The 18,614-nt window shown below is 43.5% G+C and overlaps 1 protein-coding gene across 6 annotated transcripts in view; it reads right to left on the bottom strand.

Moving 5' to 3' along the window:
• The window catches only part of robo3 (roundabout, axon guidance receptor, homolog 3 (Drosophila)), a 272,135-nt gene that overhangs the window by 15,350 nt on the left and 238,171 nt on the right, over positions 1–18,614 (bottom strand). For all 6 annotated transcript variants that reach the window (XM_021319309.2, XM_036143483.1, XM_036143480.1 and 3 more), the window contains 5 exons: positions 17,465–17,589; positions 12,339–12,510; positions 11,093–11,298; positions 4,374–4,455; positions 1,698–1,866 (listed from right to left, as the gene is read on the bottom strand). In XM_021319309.2, the coding sequence (XP_021174984.2) occupies positions 1,698–1,866; positions 4,374–4,455; positions 11,093–11,298; positions 12,339–12,510; positions 17,465–17,589 (754 nt within the window). The remainder of the gene's footprint in view (positions 1–1,697; positions 1,867–4,373; positions 4,456–11,092; positions 11,299–12,338; positions 12,511–17,464; positions 17,590–18,614) is intronic.

The raw sequence follows: 18,614 nt of genomic DNA, 5'->3' as shown, positions 1-18,614 counted from the left end.
ACAAGCCACCAGTGCCGTAAAAACCCAGACAGAAGAGTAAAAAAGGTGCTTAATTATGAAGCAGAATGACATTTTTAAACATGCATGTATTGAGCCCACCTGAGTCAGCACTTTGTAGGATCACCTGTTAGCATGGCTCTGTGGGTTCCTCTCTACCAGGACGTCTACAAACTGAGATTACTGCCTATTCTTTGTTAAACGGGTCAAGCTCAGGAGACAGTCTGCCAACATTAGTTCTCAGGGCTTGCCACACCTTCTCTGTTGGACTTTGACTGGACCATTCTCACAGGTGAACATGCGTTGATCTAGCCCATTCCACTGGAGCTCCAGGGTTTATCAGCCTCTAACAGGCTTTCTTCCATGATCCTCCTTGTATTAAGCTCCATTCATCTTCTCATTGGTCAGAACTGTGGGATGTTGTAGAAGCTGACCCAGAACGTTCTGGCTGACCTGTTTCTGGGTTCCTTGGTCTCTGTGATGCTGATTAACTTATGTTCTCTAGAAAGAACCTCAGAGGACTAAAGCAGGCTGAATACAGATTCTATTCAGTTTTATTTGGAGGATTTAGAAGCCCCTCCACTGCACCATTAAATACATTGATGCTTGTAGCTGTATGGTGGAGAAACAGTCGTTCATGTTGTGTTCTGGAGTTTTTACATCTAATCAACTCACAGGAACGTTTCAGGGCAGCTGGGGGTGTTTCTGGATCTCTTCTTCTCAGGTAAACAATAGATGTGACCCACATTTGTCTCCATTCAGACAGGTGTGAGCTCTCAGAGGACCTGCTACAACTGATACAGTTTGCTGTCTGGCTGAGTAATGGAGCGGTGCTTGTAGCGCGGCAAAGCTGTCAACAGGAAATGAGAGCTTGTTCTGGACTATATGGCTCCCCTCCTAATGGATTACCCTCCATCCTTCCTTCCTTTCTCCTTCACTCTGGGAATGTATTCCACCTGGGCATAAAGATGAAGTTTAACAACTACGGTAAACCAAGACGGAAAATGACTCAGCACCAGGAAAAGAGCAAAGAATATAATGTTGATGCTGAGCCACACCAAGCCTTGCTCTCCTCTCAGTGTCCACCACTGGGAGAATTAAATCCTGTAGCAAAAAGTCCACCAGATCCATCAGTCTGCTTTCTAAAGACTAGTAGTGTTCTCTGCCACGGGCCACAGAGCATCTGCATCTGATCCATCTCAGCCAGAGATCCGTCTGCATGGAGTCGTAAGGATTTATTCTTGTCTAGAGGCCTCTCCCTGTGTGGTGGCCCCATCCAGCTCAGCCATGACTGATCAGCACTGGAGAACATCTCAGGTGATTCTGAGTACTCAGCACTTTAAAAAACAAGGTTAATTAACCCTTTGAGGAGTATAAGACAGGATAAGATGAACAACGTCTGTAACAGGGATCCTTTCGGTACGTTCAGTCGTGGCTATGTGGATGAAGATCAAGATTTTTTCTCCATGCTTTCTTTAAATCAGTCACCAGGTAATAAGTCAGCTGGACTAAGCTTAAACAATGACATTGCTTGATTTCTGCATTCTTACCTACTTGTTTGAAGGAGTTCCCTCAGAGGGAAGCCTTCGGTTGTGACTTGATTAACACCTCTGCAGTGACTAACCAGCACCTGGAGCAGACCCTTCAGCACTCAAAGACCAGACACAGGGAGGCTCCCTGAACCCAGCATGAACACTCACCTGAAGGCCTCGATGATGTAGGACGTGACTGCGGCTCCGCCCTCATGAACGTTGGGCTGCCAGGTTAGAGAGACGCTGTTCTTGGACACGTCTGTGACGATGGGTTTGTGGGGCGGGCCCGGCAGCTGGAAGGGCTCTGTGGCCTGAGCGACCAGCGGGTCGGCGCTCTCTGCACAGGTCAGGAACAGAGACAATGGCATTATGGTCCTCAGCACAACCGTCTCCTCTCTGGGCTTCTCTGGTGTAAACATGTGGCCCCAGGAAGCGCGCCTCATCTCTCCATCATCCATCATCAGAGTACGCTGATGGTTTGTGTTGTAACTCTTCCATGTTGTGACAGTTCTGAAGTTTCATTAACCAGACATAGTTCATGTAATCTCTGATGGTTATATGGAGTCTAGGAGGCAGTCAGCGCTGCAGCTCAGCTGATGGTGTGCTCTGAGCTGAAACCATGGCTCCAAACTTCCTCCCCAAGTAGCCATTAGCGTGTCTCCAGCCTTGTTATAGATTCTGAACAGCATTATTCTTCACATTACTGCACATGTACTCACACAGACTGCTGGGAAATGGCCCCCAGGCCGCACGGGTTAATGCTTTAATTAAACTCAGATTTGCTCAATTAAACGCTATCATGTTACCAGGACTGTTTTTATAGCAACAGCACACATACTGAGTAATTCAATGAAGATATTCTAACAGTGACCATGACCTTAGTATCAGGATTTCTCACCTTTTCTCACTGCATATGTAGGTTTTTTATTTGTGCAATGCAGAACTGGAAATAGCATTTTTTATTTCCTGCATATGTTCCTGAAGAAAGCATGATCATGCTCTGTCTGGCCTGGAAGATAAGACTCACTTCTATTAAAACAATCCAGTCCTCTATTTAGAGTGATTAGTCTATGATGGAATCCGATGTTAAATAAAGGGAGTGCTTTTATGTTTCATTTGGTTGAAAAGGAGCTTAGTGATGAAAGGACTTTTTAGTTTTAGGATCTAGAAAATGCAGTTCAGAGTTTGCATCTGAAGCGTCTAATGCACATAGTCAACGTGAAAGACGACTGGTTCTCAGATTAAGCTGTCAGTCAAGTTTCTCTGCACTGACTTAGTTTGTCTGCTATTATTTAAATAAAGGATTATGTGTGTGAGGAGGGGAAATTTGTCTCTAAATTCTGATCAGGGTACAAGGGTCTAATTCTCAAAGAGCAGTGCAGTGTGAGAATATAAGTTACAAACAGCGTTTCCTGAAACTAAGTTACAATTACATGCAACGCAAGAAAGCCAGTAGGAAAAAAGTGACCACTGGTGTTAGGATATCAGCGAGGTCAAGTGGAACGAGCTGTTTATCCCAGAGCTGCATGGCACATTTAGATGGCAGCGACCCAAAAAGATTGGCACATGTCTATCAGATACCACCCCGGATCTATTGAGCTCCATCTGGCATTGAGACATCAATTCCTATTGCCACATTGCTAGACAGGACACTGGGGAAAAAAAAAAAAAAAGATACCACCCCGGAGGTGACACAGTTCATCTACTGATGACGCAGGTTGGATGTGTACGGCCTTTTATGGGTGTTAACCTAAACTCCTTTATAATGTTATGATGAGCAATCGGGGCTTCCTGCCGATCAAGATCCCATCAGCGCTGGTGTGACTGTAACTGTTTCTCTGTCTTTACGTAGATAAAATATAACTAAAAGTATACCTGTCTGTTTTATGCGTCCTACATTCAAGGTAATAAGTAAGTGGGGGTCGCCTGACTGGGTAAAAAGAGCTGGGTCCACCGAGGGTGTTTCACCGTAGACGGGGCACGGTGAAGACGATAACACTGGCAATACTGTCACCGCTCATTTTCTGGAAGAGTTTTCTCAAAAGATCTTCCTGCACCTTTGAGGCTGCAGCAGAAGCTAGAAGTAGACTGAAGGGAGGGCAACAATGACCTGCTGCCATTCATGGCAGTTTTCCTAGCAGATCTAGTTTGCTTCACCGAGATGCTGAGCCTCTGAGTGGCAGTGATGTGCAATGGATGTCCAGTGTGTCAGAAAACATCATAAAAAGGTAAATGTTTAACACTGATCTTCAAAGACAGGAGAGTGAGTGTCCTATAATGGTGTCAGTAAATTCAACAAAGCTGGGAGACAGGGTAGAGGCTAGCCTGCGTGGATGTAGCCACTCACCTGGGCTGCGTCTTCTAAAGTAAATGTCTGCACTGTCAGATGAATAAAGCCCTGTCTGATCTTATGTTCACTGCCGTCCTGATGTCACAACCCACCCAGAGAGAGAGCGTGGCAAGAATTTCAACATAAACTCCTCAGAATTGTTCTTTAGCATGTTTTAGCATTTGTTTGATGAGCAACTCTTACAGAACAATAAATACTTGATCTTTTTAAAAGAACTTTTAATTGTTCATAAAATAGCAGAAAAAATATGTCCAGTGAGTTAGAAATCTAATATAGAGTCATATTACTGAATCAGAAGAAAATGATGAGAAACATGATTATGTCTGCATTAAAACTAAATTCAAAATGCATATAAAAAAAAACTACTCACTTTTAGGTGCATTTTGATCAACAGTGCAACTTTTGTGCATTTAGGATTGAACGTGTGTGTGTCTGCATGCTGGCTGCAGGGAGCTGCCATGCGCGTGTAATTAAATCACACAGAGACATTTTACCTTTGACTGTGAGCACTCCACTCCAACTCGTCTCTCCACTGGAGCTGGAAGCCAGGCAGGTGTAAACTCCAGCATCCGTTTCCTGGCAACCACAAAATTGTCCATCATTAGTGTAGAGCGCGTGTGTGTGAGAGTGTGATGGTGTGTTAATGCATCCATTACAAGTGATTGGGACTAAATGTCATATCTCTCAAACCAGAATGTTTGTGCTCAGAATACTGAGCAGCGGGAAGTTGGCTGGGATGAAAAGCCAACACAACAGAGAGCTGATAATAACCTCACCTCCACATTCCTTTCACAGCTGACTAAAGAAGCCGTTTTTATAATGTTTCCCAAAGCCCCATGGCTCCCATTAATCCCAACACATTTAATAAATGCACCTGGAATGGGACTTCCTCAGTCATTATCCTGGTTCTCTTCCATTTGTGTTTGCTAGAATGAGCTTAGTTATGCAGGTGTCAGACACAACGCTTCCATCACCTGTTTCAAAGGTGAAATCAGCACAGAAGCATGTAGTGATGACAAAGGAGGCAGAATTAGGACCGATGGAACGACCGGAACAGAAAGAGGAAACAGAGTCTTCTAAAGGTTGGGCTTCAAACCCCCCAGGAAAGATGTAAGTCTTCCTACAGCCAGAACCTTTTCACTTTCTGCTACAATACAACCACAAACCTTAAGGTCCTTCATCAGGGTTTATCCTGACAGACAAACACAAAGCAGTGCATAATAGTGAGGTGGCAGGAAAACCTCTCAACTTTTTCTAAATCTGAAAAGTGTAAAACTAAGTTCTCATCTGCCACTTTTACCCCTAACTTAAATGCAACAGGTCGCATTCAAAAGATTCAAAAGCAGAGTTCAGGTGGGACAATCTTTAGACACGACAACTCAACAATGTTGCTCTTTTTGGAAGAGTAGGAGGAAGAAAACCATTATTAAAAGAAACCATAAGCAGTCCAGTTTGCCACATGCCATGTAGGGGAACCAGCAGGTGGTCTGGTCAGATGACGTTGGCCTACTGATAAAATGCTGTGTGGAGGAAAAAATTACTCCGCTCCTCATCCTGAGCACAACATAGACATGCCAACAAAGTTAAAAAACCAAACAACTGGACTTTATTCTGAAGTTTGAAGATGTTTCACTTCCCATCCAGAAAGCTTTCTCAATTTAAAATGTCAATTAACATTTTGAATTGAGAAAGCCATGACCAGGATGACTGCGAATCGTCACCAGCAGCATAGTGATGGTGATACATAGTGTTGGCGGCTTCATGCTGTGAGGACGCTTTCATTAGGGTCAAAGAAGCTGGACAGACCTGATGGAGGAAAGGAGAATAAAGCTTCAAAAGACATGCTGTCAGAGCTCCAGTGAAGAGTTTATATCCAAGCACAATGAAGTCCTAGTCAAAGTTCAAACCTGAATTTGTAACGGCACTTAAACATTTATTTTCACACATGCTCTTCGTTCAGTCTGACTATTCTATTTTGCAGGCGGGTAGACACACACTGGCAGACCTGCAGCTGCTGCAGAACTGCATTGTGCTGGTTGGTCACCTAAAATTACCATACAATATATTAAATGTGTGGTTTGGACGGAATAATGTCTAAAGAAATGTAACGGACATTACAACGATTCTGGCCACTGTGTCTCAGTGGGTAAATTACATACAAAAATACTTAAAAACATCCATTTGCAAATTAAAGGCAAGATTTGAAAGTGAGAAATACTAATGCTTCTCTTAAAATTCAATCACTCCTCACTGCATTTGAATAATTCCCATTAGGCATGCCTAAACAAACAAGCTGTTTCAATTAATTGGTTCAACTTTGGAGATTTTGTCAATTGTAGTTGCTCTAATTGAAATATTCTCGGCGGTCCTATTTGAAGGCAAGCTTGTGGCTTTTATGTTTCCCGTCTGATTCCTTCACACCAGAGGTGGAGAGCTGCAGGAAGGATCAAAGGAGTGAATACTAATGACCAGGGAGAGGGCTTCACATATCTGAGGCTGCTTCTTTTTCTGCTCAACAGCCACTTAGCATTCTGGACAGGGAACCAAGAGATGGAATTAAAAGGTGTGTGTGTGTGTGTGTGTGTGTGTGTGTGTGTGTGTGTGTGTGTGTGTGTGTGTGTGTGGACAGATTTCTTTATATTTTATCACCAAAGTGAGGACCTATTGCATAAAATTCCTATGCATGTGATATTGTAGCAGATATAATGACTAGCTACATATTTTTGGGAAATGATTCTAAATGCATGAATGTCACAAAACACCAGATATGCTGCACATATGCAGTAGTGCTATGGAATTTGTACAGGTGCTCCAAATATCGTGAAGCAATGACGCCGCGCTGATGAAGATTCACCCACCTTGCCACGCTAAATGATTGCAGCAGTCCCAACGGACAGCTTGACTTACTTTCTAATTTAGCTAAAAATGATGTGAAAACTTGGGGGTCCTCATAGCGCTTTGAGCTTTCATCCAGATTGCAGGTTAATCCATAGAAAAAGGGGGGGCAGGAGAATTACACCTCCTCCAACCCAATTTAGTTCTATACAGTTTGTTTATATAGTACCAATATACAACACATGTCTCAAGGCACTTTACAAAAAAAAAGTCAACTAAATCGAATCTTACAGATTCCACGTCAAGTACATCCACTCCATCTCATTCCAGCTATCAAACAATACAGCCAGGTTTAGTTTATTATTCAGGTTTTCTCTGAGCAAACCCAGCAGGCTGACTTGCAGCATTCACTCCTCCTACATGAGCCACAGTGAACAGTCACTAACATTGTGTTATTGACAGTTTCTGTAGCGACGGTGGAGAGGAAAACTCAGCTTTAAACCCTTAGGACTGATATCACAGCCTCCCATTACTTTTTCATGCTCTAATGCGGAAAAAAAACTGTAAATACTAAGTCTGCTGACTATGAGTGTCATGTTACTTTTCCCCTTTTTCTGTACATCCTAAGCTGGGTCTGCCTCAAAGCTAATTTCATTGGTAACACATGGGGACAATAAAGTGTTCTTGAATCTTCGTCTTGAATCTTACAGCAGAACCAGAATCTGGCATGACCAAATACAGACACACGGTAGAAAATGGGGGCACATTTTTAAATGTGGGGACTATGTGCCAACGCACAGTCTGTATTTCCTGATATGTAGACCCATGCAACACATGCTTTTTATAGACTAACATGCATGGCAAGATAGAGAAGGGTCTGACAGCAAACCAAATTTACCAAATTTACCAAATGAAACAATCAGATGTGAATGAAGATCAGTGTATATGAAGCAAGAAAAGGTTTGGCAAAAGAATTAACTAAGGCACTGATGTTGTTTTAGCAAGTTCATTTATTCCCTGCAGTCCTTCTCAGAGTTGTTGGGGTTGAAGCATTTCCCAGCGGTTGGAGGTACACCAGGTCTGGTTATTGCTTCCTACCTTCCTACCTTCCTACCTTCCTACCTTCCTACACCATGGACAGGGTGCCAGTCTATCAGAGGGCAACGGCCTTTGAACCAGGAAATATGATTTGTAAAGCAACATAGCAAACCATTGCAGAGGCAGAAGCCTGCACTACAGTTGTCACTTCTTATCGCCCATAGGTGGATGGTTTTTGCTACACTAGAATGGGAAGTTGCTGTTATTTTATTAAAGACAACATTTCTTACTTCCTTTAGTAGGACATCTGAGTTAAACCATGTTTTTGTCTTGATGCTGAGATCTCCTATCATGACACAGCAGCTCAGTCCAGTGGATGTAAGCGTCTTGTATGATTATTAGGTGGAGGGTCGTTGGCCCTTCAGACGCTTCCATGGTGTCCAAAGTTCTCTGTGTGGATCATAATGAGGGCTTCTTGGTTTTGCTATTAGCTGTTGCTGTTCTGTTTGTTCATCATTTTACAAACAGAAAATCACCTTTCACTTCCTCGTTCTGTAAACAGGCCATTTTCCTGCCATTGAAAGCCTTCTCCATTATGCAGAATATGTGTCCAGCACAGCCCAGCATGACTAATGAGTCCATGATCACAGCACCCTCTCCTACTGGATCTGTGGGCCAGCTCATCAATAACAGTGACAGAGGAATTAGCCAGGTCTAAGTGGCTTGTCAGACCGTCATGCAGAACGGGGGGCAGCTTACCCCCACGCCCACCCCCTCTGCACGGCACTGCCTGCTCCTCATCATCCCCCTGCCCTGAGCTGATCTTAAGTTGACCTGTGAGCCAGCAGATGATGATTGGTCTGAAATGGGAGAAAAGCAGATCCCCATATGGCAGTGTTCGATCAGTAGAGGGCTGTGGCATAAGCTGCCAGGACACCTGACTATGAATTAAGGCTGGCAGCCCCTGGAGCTGAATGAGACAGATTGTAGGGAAATGGTAGGAAGCAACAGGAAGAGAGAGAGGGAGGGGGGGGGGGGGGGAACACAGGTGCTCCAGACATGAAACCTGAGCATGTTAAAATGGTCAGGTGTTTTAGTTGGTCCACACATTAGCTGCTTTTAACAGTTTAATCCTTACTGCTGACCTGCTAACTACCTCTGATAATGGTATAAGGCCAAAGAGAGAAACTGCATTACAGTCAGTGACATACATGTAGTGGGATCTAAATACAACGTGTGAACACAATTACCTGCAATAACCCAATCACTGCCCGTGTTAAGCTGTTCACTCGTCCCCATGCAGTGCCTCTGATTGGCTACCACACTCTGCCTTACCTGCCCCATCATGTACCCCATGCCATGCCAGCTTTAACCATTTAACAGCAACACACACACACACACACACACACACACACACACACACACACACACACACACACACACACACACACACACACACGCACACACACCAGCAGCAGTGTGTGTCTGGCTAAAGTCCCGGGGTAATGGCATCTCCTCTTTGCCAGGGTACAAACACACCATCTGTCCCGCTGCAGGGGCCCGGATCTAATCAACTTATTTATAGCCAGCATTTTAGGGTTAAATGTTCGCTTTATTACATTGTTGTCTTTGGGCTTATACTTCTGCTGCTCCTATTACATTATTGTCACAGGCAAGTTTGGTTCAACTAATGTACATTTAGATTGACTTCCAGCTATAGCACAAATATCAGTGGTGTATAAAAAAAAGTCATGTGTGCTCAGATTTGTGCATTTAACAATGTAATCCCTTATACAGAGGTAATGTTTGGCCATCAGACTTTTGATTTGATTTTAGTATTAATGAAGAAGTATTATGTTTTGATCACTAAACATATTTTGTTGAGGGCTGAGCAGAAATGCAGCCCATGCAGGGCTCTACCTTCTCCTATTTCTTTTCTTGGTCTCTTAGCTCAGAGCTGACGTCTAACTAGCTCTGTGACCTGAATGCTGCATCGCTGCTTTAAAACAGCTGTGGTTCTGATGAGCAAGTCCCAAATGTCCAGCAGACATGTGAAAAGAAAGAGTTAAGGTAACCCTAACCCTGGGCTCTTACAGTAGCTGAGTCAATTGTGGCCATGGGGCGCTCTGATTGGTCTGCGGTACATCCGGCAGATGGTGTAACAGTGTTTATGTCCGCTGACCGTCCGTGCAGCAAGATTATTTTCAGGCTCAAAAAGAACATACTGTTATTTCATTTTAATTTCATTTTTATGGTTTCCTGTGGGGGTCAGAATACATGACTAGGCCCTTTTAAGGTATCCCAGGATCTTGTTTCAAGCACACAGAGAAAAAGCAGCAAGAGATCAATAGGTGGGCTGCAACCATGTAGGTGCAGGGCCAGCATGACATATGAAGTTTGTGCACAAATAAAAGCTGTCCATGTGTTCAAAATAGTTCCAAATTCCCCGTCCTGAACAGGCTCACTCACTGCTTTCCAAAGCCAATATTTGGTTCTGGACAAACTTTGCTCCATCCTTCCTCTCTTGACATATTTGCCTTTTGTTTGTGGGGTGTGTGCCCTTCAGGTCAACATGATTAATGAGAAATCCAGCTGACCTACACAGGATCAGTGTCTGACGCAGGCTGAGCACCAGACATTATCAAACTAATACCATCTGGCTTGCATCATCCTGATCAGACTGAAACCAATTTAAAAACAAACTTCAGCATCACATTAATCATTTCAGACTGAGCACTTCAGAGACCACGGCTCAGGCCGCTACATCTTCTTCCTACACGTTGAGTGCAGTGAAGAGAAAGCGTCCTCCAGGCTTTAAACTCCTGCTGTTTCTGCTCCAGTCCTCTCCTAGGAGTCAGGCTCCTGCTCGTCTAGCTCCATCTCTCTCCAGCTCTCTCACTCATTCACTCCTCACTTGCACTGATGCATTGAGGATTTAATTACAAGTCTCAGAGATCGTTACTCATTGAGAACCCACAATCAATTAATGCACGAGCCTCTTCCAAGCTCGTCAAGGCTGCAGTGACCCCAGGTGCTACGCTGCACCCAGGAGGATCTCTGGGCAGAATAGATTTAATTAGCATAGAGTCAGATGGTGTTAACGGCCGTTAATGGCCTCGCTCGCTCATTATCATGATGATCACACCCCTTCATTCTCCACCTGTGCTTTACTTTTACATACTCACCACACTGCTGTCTTTCTTTTAGTGGAACAGTAACTCCAGTTTCACCACACATCCATGTCGTGTGAACAGCATTATGTATGATGTAGCCTGTGTGAGGTTTTTGGTGCGATGAGTGGTGTAACGGGGTAAGACAGGTGGGATTCCTGACGACTCACCTGGAGGCGGGTAATTTGAAAGGTGCCATTTTCGATCAGGGTTATTCGACCGTCGTTTCCCAGAATCCTCTGCCCATCCTTCTCCCATTGAATGCTAGGGATGGGGTTGCCCATGACGTGGCAGTGCAGCTGAGCAGTGGAACCAGGGGCTAGGGTATGATTGCCTGGCCCCTGGCGGATAATGGGAGGGACCCTGTCTGAGGGTGCTGAGGGGACAGGAAACCGTAAAACCAGTTAAAAGTTGCAGTTTATATCTAGTTTTTTTATTGGATAAAACATTGTCCATTTAAAAAGTATTTGTCTAAATAAGAGCAGTAGATAGCTGTTTGGCCTCATGGCCCCCAATCTGATTATCAACATATTCTAGGTTTTGCATGTACACACTGCAAACATGTTAAACCTTTCTTATCTTATAAAACATCCTCTGGTGACCAGAATCAGACACAGACTTAAAGCTTGATCTGCGCTGACAGGTGACTAGCTGGTCAGAAGCTCAATATTCAATCTTTTTCTGCACCACTTTTTGAAGAGGTAACTATTACTGCAGGAATAAGACACAGGGACTATCTATAGTATGGATACATATATTTCCTACAGACTGCTGGTATACCCTTTGGCTTTGCCTTTGTATGAATTCTGCTTGACGAGTTAAGACTCTTTCTCACTACTTCCCATTGTACTTCATATTTGTTCAAAGATATGGACCATACCATCATTAGCATTCTGTGCTTATGTGAGATCTGCTATCATCGGCTAACAGGAGTTAAACTGAAAATGTGAAAAGTCAACAGAGCGGTTACTGCAGATGGAGCTGAACAAAATCCCAGTTGATTGGGAGGGATGCAGGGAACCAAGCATATGTTGCAGCCGGGTTATTTGCATAAAACTATCAGCAGTTGTCCCCTTTGATTACATCAGATTAGAGAAGAGATTTGAGAAGAAGGATACTTTCAGTGGTGATGGATATGAGAACGTTTTTCAGGGTTTTTGTACAGTTCACAGGAATCTAACTGAAATTTCTTTATGTATATAAACGTCTGATTTAGAACAAGTAGACTGCTGTGAAAGTGCAGAAAGAAAGAGCAAGTATATGAGCAGAAAGGCCTCAAGTCAGAAGATGGAAGCTCTGATTTCCTCCTGATGAAATTGTAGCAAACTGTAAAACTGCTATTTTAATTTTGTTATTGTGTACTTCCCTTCCAATCCCTGCTTAGTTTTAGACAGGCTACTCTTTGTTTACACTCACCACTCTCCACCTCCAGCAGGGCTTTAGTCAGGATGCTGCCAGCCACACTGATGGCCTGGCAGATGTAGTAGCCAGAGTCTTCAACTTGCACATCAGTGATGGTGAGCTCACCGCTCAGAGACACAGAGAAACGACTTGACTGAGAAGGCTCTTGGATGGGGAACAGCAGGATCTAGAGGAGAAAAATAAGCTTTATAGTCACATTCACAATTCAAGATCACTTTCTTTGTTTCCTGTAGGAGAAATTGTTTCTGGACAGGACAAAGCTGCTACAACAAACCTACCCATCAAAATGTTGTTGTGCAATCAAGCCATGAGGAAAATTCAGACTGAGCAAATAAATCTGAGACTTTTACAGACACCAAGGGACTGCCCCTCACTGCAGGAGGACTCACTGTATAAAGACGAGCTGCTCTCTTTTCCTGCTGCTACGTTGGAGCAGCATAGGGGAGAACAAACTCATCTTCCTCTGCAGGGCGGAGGTTCTGACTGGAGATCAGAGAACCGCAGGCTGGACTGAAGCTAAGTCTGAAGTCTATCTTCTGTGTGACCAGACGCCGGAGTAAAGAATCCATCTACGCTGACACCAGCCTTGTGATTTTCCTCAGCTGTTGCAGGAAAGCTGACTCTAGACGGCGCGGAGGGGTCTCCTCTTCTGTGGCCAGGTCAAGCTAAGAGGAAAAACCGGCACAGGCCCCACAGGAACAACTACGCCAGGGAAGTCAAGCAGAGATCCGCGTTTCCACAGCCCGGACGCACTCATGCTGCAGCCCTGCAGTGCTGAGCTTCCTACGGCCTAGGACCCGGAGCTTCCTCCTAACAGCCTTGTTTTGGCTAACCGCACATCGCTGGTCAGACGAACAGCCTTTACCCAACCAACCTTCATCCTCTCTGCTTCAACTGGATGCCCAAAGTGAACAGAACTGACTCGGAGGCACAGACAGGTTTGGTAGAGTTGAACAGGGAAAGTTAAATGGTTTATCTAAACCATTTTAGGGAGAAGTGTTGGCCTAGTGGTTAGGGCAGTGTGCTTGTGCTCTGAGAAGGTTGTAAGTACCTGGTTGGATCCCCACTGCCTGCACTCTGGGTCCCTGAGCAAGACCCCCTGATTGCTCCCCAGGCGCTGCACAGTGGCAGCCCACTGCTTTCCAAGGGGAATGGTTAAGATGCAGAAGTGAATTTCTTCATTGTGAGATCAAAAAAGTTTGATTATTATTAAAATGTGTTTTCAAAGCTTGACTGAGCTAACAGGCATAGCTCCCGTTAGCTTCTTCGAAACCATGCCATGTTGATGTAATTCAAGTTTTTACGGTTAGAACAAACTTTATTTCCATAAGGGTTTTATACATTGATGGAATAATGATGTTTGTGTTTTCTGGTCCGCTCATTACGACCAAAATAAGGCCTTTTAAAATCAGCACCGAATGTCAGCTAGCATAATGTTATTAGCTTACCGGATAACATACAGCGTAACTACAGTTCGTTTTAACGATAAGGTTTGATTTGTTTCGCTCAGCCATCGTTCAATAGTGCTATGAGCATTATTAGCACATTCATATGGAACATTAATGTCAATTTAATCGTTTTTTTGTATAACTTTAGGATTAACACATTTAGCGACTGATCACTACAGTGACCCCTAGCTTTCCAGAGGAATAATGGCATTAATAAAATCATACGTCCTAAGGTTACTGATTTTACTGAGCAAATCATTCTTTAAAATATTATTTTAGCAAATAATGTTTTGTTTAACTCAGGATTTGCATTGTGAATGAGCTAAAACACATACCAAATGTTCTGAATTAGTTAAACTAATTTAACCTCATTCTACATTCTTTAAGATGAACTTTGGTTCTTTGACTCAGATCTGCAGTGAACCAGGATTCACTGAATTATTCTGATGGTGATCAACCATTTATTTTGTCTTTTCTTTCTTTGTGTGTAAATAGTTCCTTAGCTTCTTTTTATCTTCATGTTGCTTAGTAGTTTTAGTTAAGTTTCACTAGCCTCGTACAGAGGATTATTTGATTGAAATATAGTGTTAATTCAGATAAACAACATTCTATAGTGATGTTCTCTGGAAGTTCATTTTATTTCTGTTAATAATTTCTTGAACTTGAAGAGAAGTTGTCACTCATTTATTCTATATGTGTAGAATTTGCTGTTAAAAGAACGCCAGTGCTTGAATCTTTCCTTTCAACTATTGTCCTGATATCAGCTAACTGGGCTGATATTCACCAGACAATACCTAACAGACAGAGTTATTTATTTATTTATTTATTTATTCTAGCATGCACAGAATGAGCAGAACACCATTCCCTCATCTGGTGTGGTTGACCCTCGATCACCCCAACACTTTTTTCTGTTTACAAGACAGGAAGCCCTCAGTGTGGAGAGCAAAGGAGCAACACTTATTAAGCTCATAGCGTTTTCTATGGTTGCCATGATGAGGGCCTTATAGCAACATGTTTTGTGAGCAAGAGACTGCAAGCTAGCTAGCCAGGTTTACAGGCTGATTTCCTTGTTGCTATGTCCGCTTATGAGAAACGACATGTAGTTGTTTTATGTGAAGCCGCTTATTTGTGCCTGACTGGTTTTTCCTCGCTGAAGCCCTTTTCCAGGTTATCGTGTCGCGCAACAAGAGCTATTAATGCTGAAGTGTTAATCTCAGCACCGCCACACCTCCCAGGTGTGCATACTCACCACACTAAATACATTTAATTATGGCGGGTCGCTCGCTGGGGTTCATACGGCTGGTAGAGTTCTCTCTCTCACAAGATCTGGCAACACTGGCTGATTTACCAGCTAATATCAGCTTTATAGTGTCCCAGTGCTGCTCTATCTTTGTACTCTTACTGATCACATCAAGTTCTATTTTACCACCATCAGTTACATTTACCTAGGCTAACAACTGATACATTATTGCTGCATATTTTTTTGTGTATTTATAAGATGCTTTTGGTTAAAAAACCTAAGATACAAATAGGAATATACCATGACAGTTTGGGAGTTCATTGTTTGGTCTTCCACCAGCATGGACGTCTGATTAAAAAAAGGATCTGCTGGTTTACCTCATGCTGAATTTAAATGTCTCTCAGTCCTTATTGAGTTTAATCGTACTGGCAACACTGCAGCCTGTGTTCTCTCCTGTTTTGTGTCTACATGCTTCAGAGCTTTGTGACTGATTTCCTTTAACTCTTAGAGAAGGTGATCTAGTCCCTCCCCCACGTGCAAAAATATAAAAGGCTGTAAACCAAGCGCAAACACCAGAAGCACATTGATCTTAAATAATGAAATATAACTGCTGTTAAACAGTGTTGCTGTGAAAAGTGGGCAAAGGTTGCAGTTTGGTTCCATGCACACACAAGCAGAAAGGTTAAAGGAGATTTTAGCCAGTCTGGATGTTTCACTGGAAGGACCAAACCATGGCTTAAACTAAAGCATGCAGACTTCAATAAGATCCTGGTACTGAACTCAAATTTACTTGATGTTTATTAAATTAAATATGCTCTAACAAAGTACAGTTTTAGCTTAAATGTTATTGCAGCGTTTATATTTTATAACAGACGTGTTGGTGCTCAGTGTAACTCCCATTAAAGCATGAAAACATCAGGACATTATTCATCTTGGTCAGAAAGGCCTGGATGTGAAGAAGTGTGTGTACTCTGAGTCCCTGTAGGTCACTTCAACATGACGTCTAAATGCTATTCCAAACTCTGAAGCCTCTCCAAACTCCGTCACAGTGCAATCTGCTCTCATTCCCAACATGCTTCCCACACACTCTCTCTCCTCCTTGTTCTCTCCTCCTTGTGCTTTCTCCTCTTTATCTCTCTCCTCCACACCTTCTCTCCCACACACATTTTTCAGGCCTCCTCCAGTCTCCTTCGCACTCCCCTATAATCTATACCTGGGAGCTGCGCTCTGGGCACCCACGCTCTCTCGCTCTCGTCGTCTTTCTGTGCGTTCCAACAGGCTGTAATGCTTATCACACTCTTCCCATTCAAACACACACGTACGCTTCTGAAGACATGAAGGCCTGTGCAGACTCACGCTCTGGTGACTAAAGCACCAGGTGGATGATGAGAAGCATGTTTCCTGTATGTGAGTTAGAGAGGCTCTACAGGAACGGTGGCAGAGAAGAACCAAACTATGTGACCTGGTATGGGTATGCGCTCTGGGTTAAAAGAACTTTAACTGCATACAGTGCATTGAAAAGAAGAAATTGCCCCCTCACTGATTTATTGGTTTAGCCATTTATTGAATCTTTCAGCTCTGATGGACTGGTGACCTATCCAGGCTTTACCCAATGACCACTGGAGACAGGTACCGCTCCCCTGCCTCCCTGCACGGATACGTGCTTACCAACAATGAATGGATGGATGAATGTCTCAGATCATCAACAAGTTCTAATATCAGACAGAAATGACTTCAGTGGAAGAAAAAGACAGCTTTTAAAATAATGATTTTATCAAGGAAAAAATGTCCAAACCCTAATGTGGAAAAAAATCAATTTCCTCCTTGTTAAAAACATGACTTAATGATTTAGTTGATTTTTGAGCCACACCCAAACCTTCAGAACCACGAAAACACTGTTGCATTTTTAGCTGAATGATTAACACAATTTGAAAAGAAACAAGAGATCAGTTGTCATATCCTGAAAAAGACTTCTGTCTGAGGTATAAATGTCTGAGGTATAAATGTCTGAGGTATAAATGTCTGAGGTATAAATGTCTGAGGTATAAATGTCTGAGGTAAAGCAACATTGGTGGAATGAATGGCTTTGAATGCAGCTTTTAATGTGACCTGCTTCAGGATTCAGACCATCTCTATTCATAACTGTTTCATTTCTGTCTCTGAATACCTGATGCATGACTTCTGGCTGACTGGCTCTGAGCATTTACAGGTCAAACTGCCCAGGATAGACAATTACCATGAAATCCATTTAAAATAGAAGCTACTTTGCTGTAAAGTGGTCCTTGTCCACAATCAGCAGTATGAGCTCCATTAACCAGCAGCACTACCTTACTGCTCAGACTCAGTTCTCCAGGCAGCTGCTGCCAAATGCCTCAGAGGGCAGATTCATTCACAACACAAGCTCTTTTAGTGTTTAATGTGATGCATCTCACCTGGCTGCCTTCTTTTTGCCAGAAGACTGCAGGTGGAGGGTTTCCCTTGGTACCGCAGAGGAAGGTTACGGTCCGACCCGGAGCTGTGATTTGGTCGCGTGGCCGGACGACGATCTGAGGAGGCACTGCAGGAAAGGAAGAGAAGAGAAAAGGGCATCCTTAAAACTGCAAATCTGCCATGGTGTCCTGGGTGCTAACAGGCTAACAGCGATGACAATGACTGACCGCTTTCAGTCACACACGTTCAGCTAGACACAGGAGTACACACCACTGACAGTGAGTAAACCTGATGCACCGTGTTCCGCCTCGTCGCTTTGTCTCACACAAAACAAGCCATCAGAGCTCACCTGGCAGCGTCAACAACTGGAACAAAACTGGATGCTGCAATCAAGCTAAATGCAACTAAACAATGAAAAGCTCAAAGGTGAACTCCATTGCTTCTTCTCTGCTGTCCTGCTGGAATGAAACTGTTTGCCAGCCTGACTTCATTCTGTTCTGATTCTGGCTGTCTGCTCCCTCACTCTCCCGCTGCACCTCCTGATCATGATGATCTGCCATACCTGTCCTCTGGCAGAGAGAGACGTGTAAAGTTAATTACCTACACCTCTTCACCTGCCTCTCTATACCAGGCACCATGGTATCTTGGAAGCTTCATGTGTCCTTACCCGTGGAGCTGGTAATGCATTCTGCTTTTTTCCACCAAGCCTGACCGTCAGATGGTCTGGTAACTGCCTGTAACGTCACTGATCCATTTGTGCCGTTAGCACCATGCTGCTGTTCTGCATGTACCAGCTCCTCTGTAATGGATTTTGACATGATCACATCATGAGTAGACACACGGACGTGTGATGTAACACTGATTCTGCTACTTCAAGTCCTTCACTAAAACCAGAAGGTTCTATAAATCTCTGGGGAATTACTTTTCCAAGGATTTAGGTTTTAAACTTAGCAAAAACATGGTTCACCTTTACAATCAATACCAACTTCACCAGCCATAATTACACCAACTCTTGTGCTGAGGGTATTACATTTGAATGGAAGATAAGCAACACATCTATGTTACAGTGCAACTGCTTCTCTCTTCAATGTAAGCGAACGTTCTGCTTCTGCTCAGGAGGGACTTCTGCAAGGCCAAAGACTTGATGCAATC

Source organism: Fundulus heteroclitus, chromosome 11 (assembly GCF_011125445.2).
Source record: "Fundulus heteroclitus isolate FHET01 chromosome 11, MU-UCD_Fhet_4.1, whole genome shotgun sequence".
Classification (NCBI taxonomy): domain Eukaryota; kingdom Metazoa; phylum Chordata; class Actinopteri; order Cyprinodontiformes; family Fundulidae; genus Fundulus; species Fundulus heteroclitus.
This window is presented reverse-complemented; position numbering and strand designations above follow the sequence as displayed.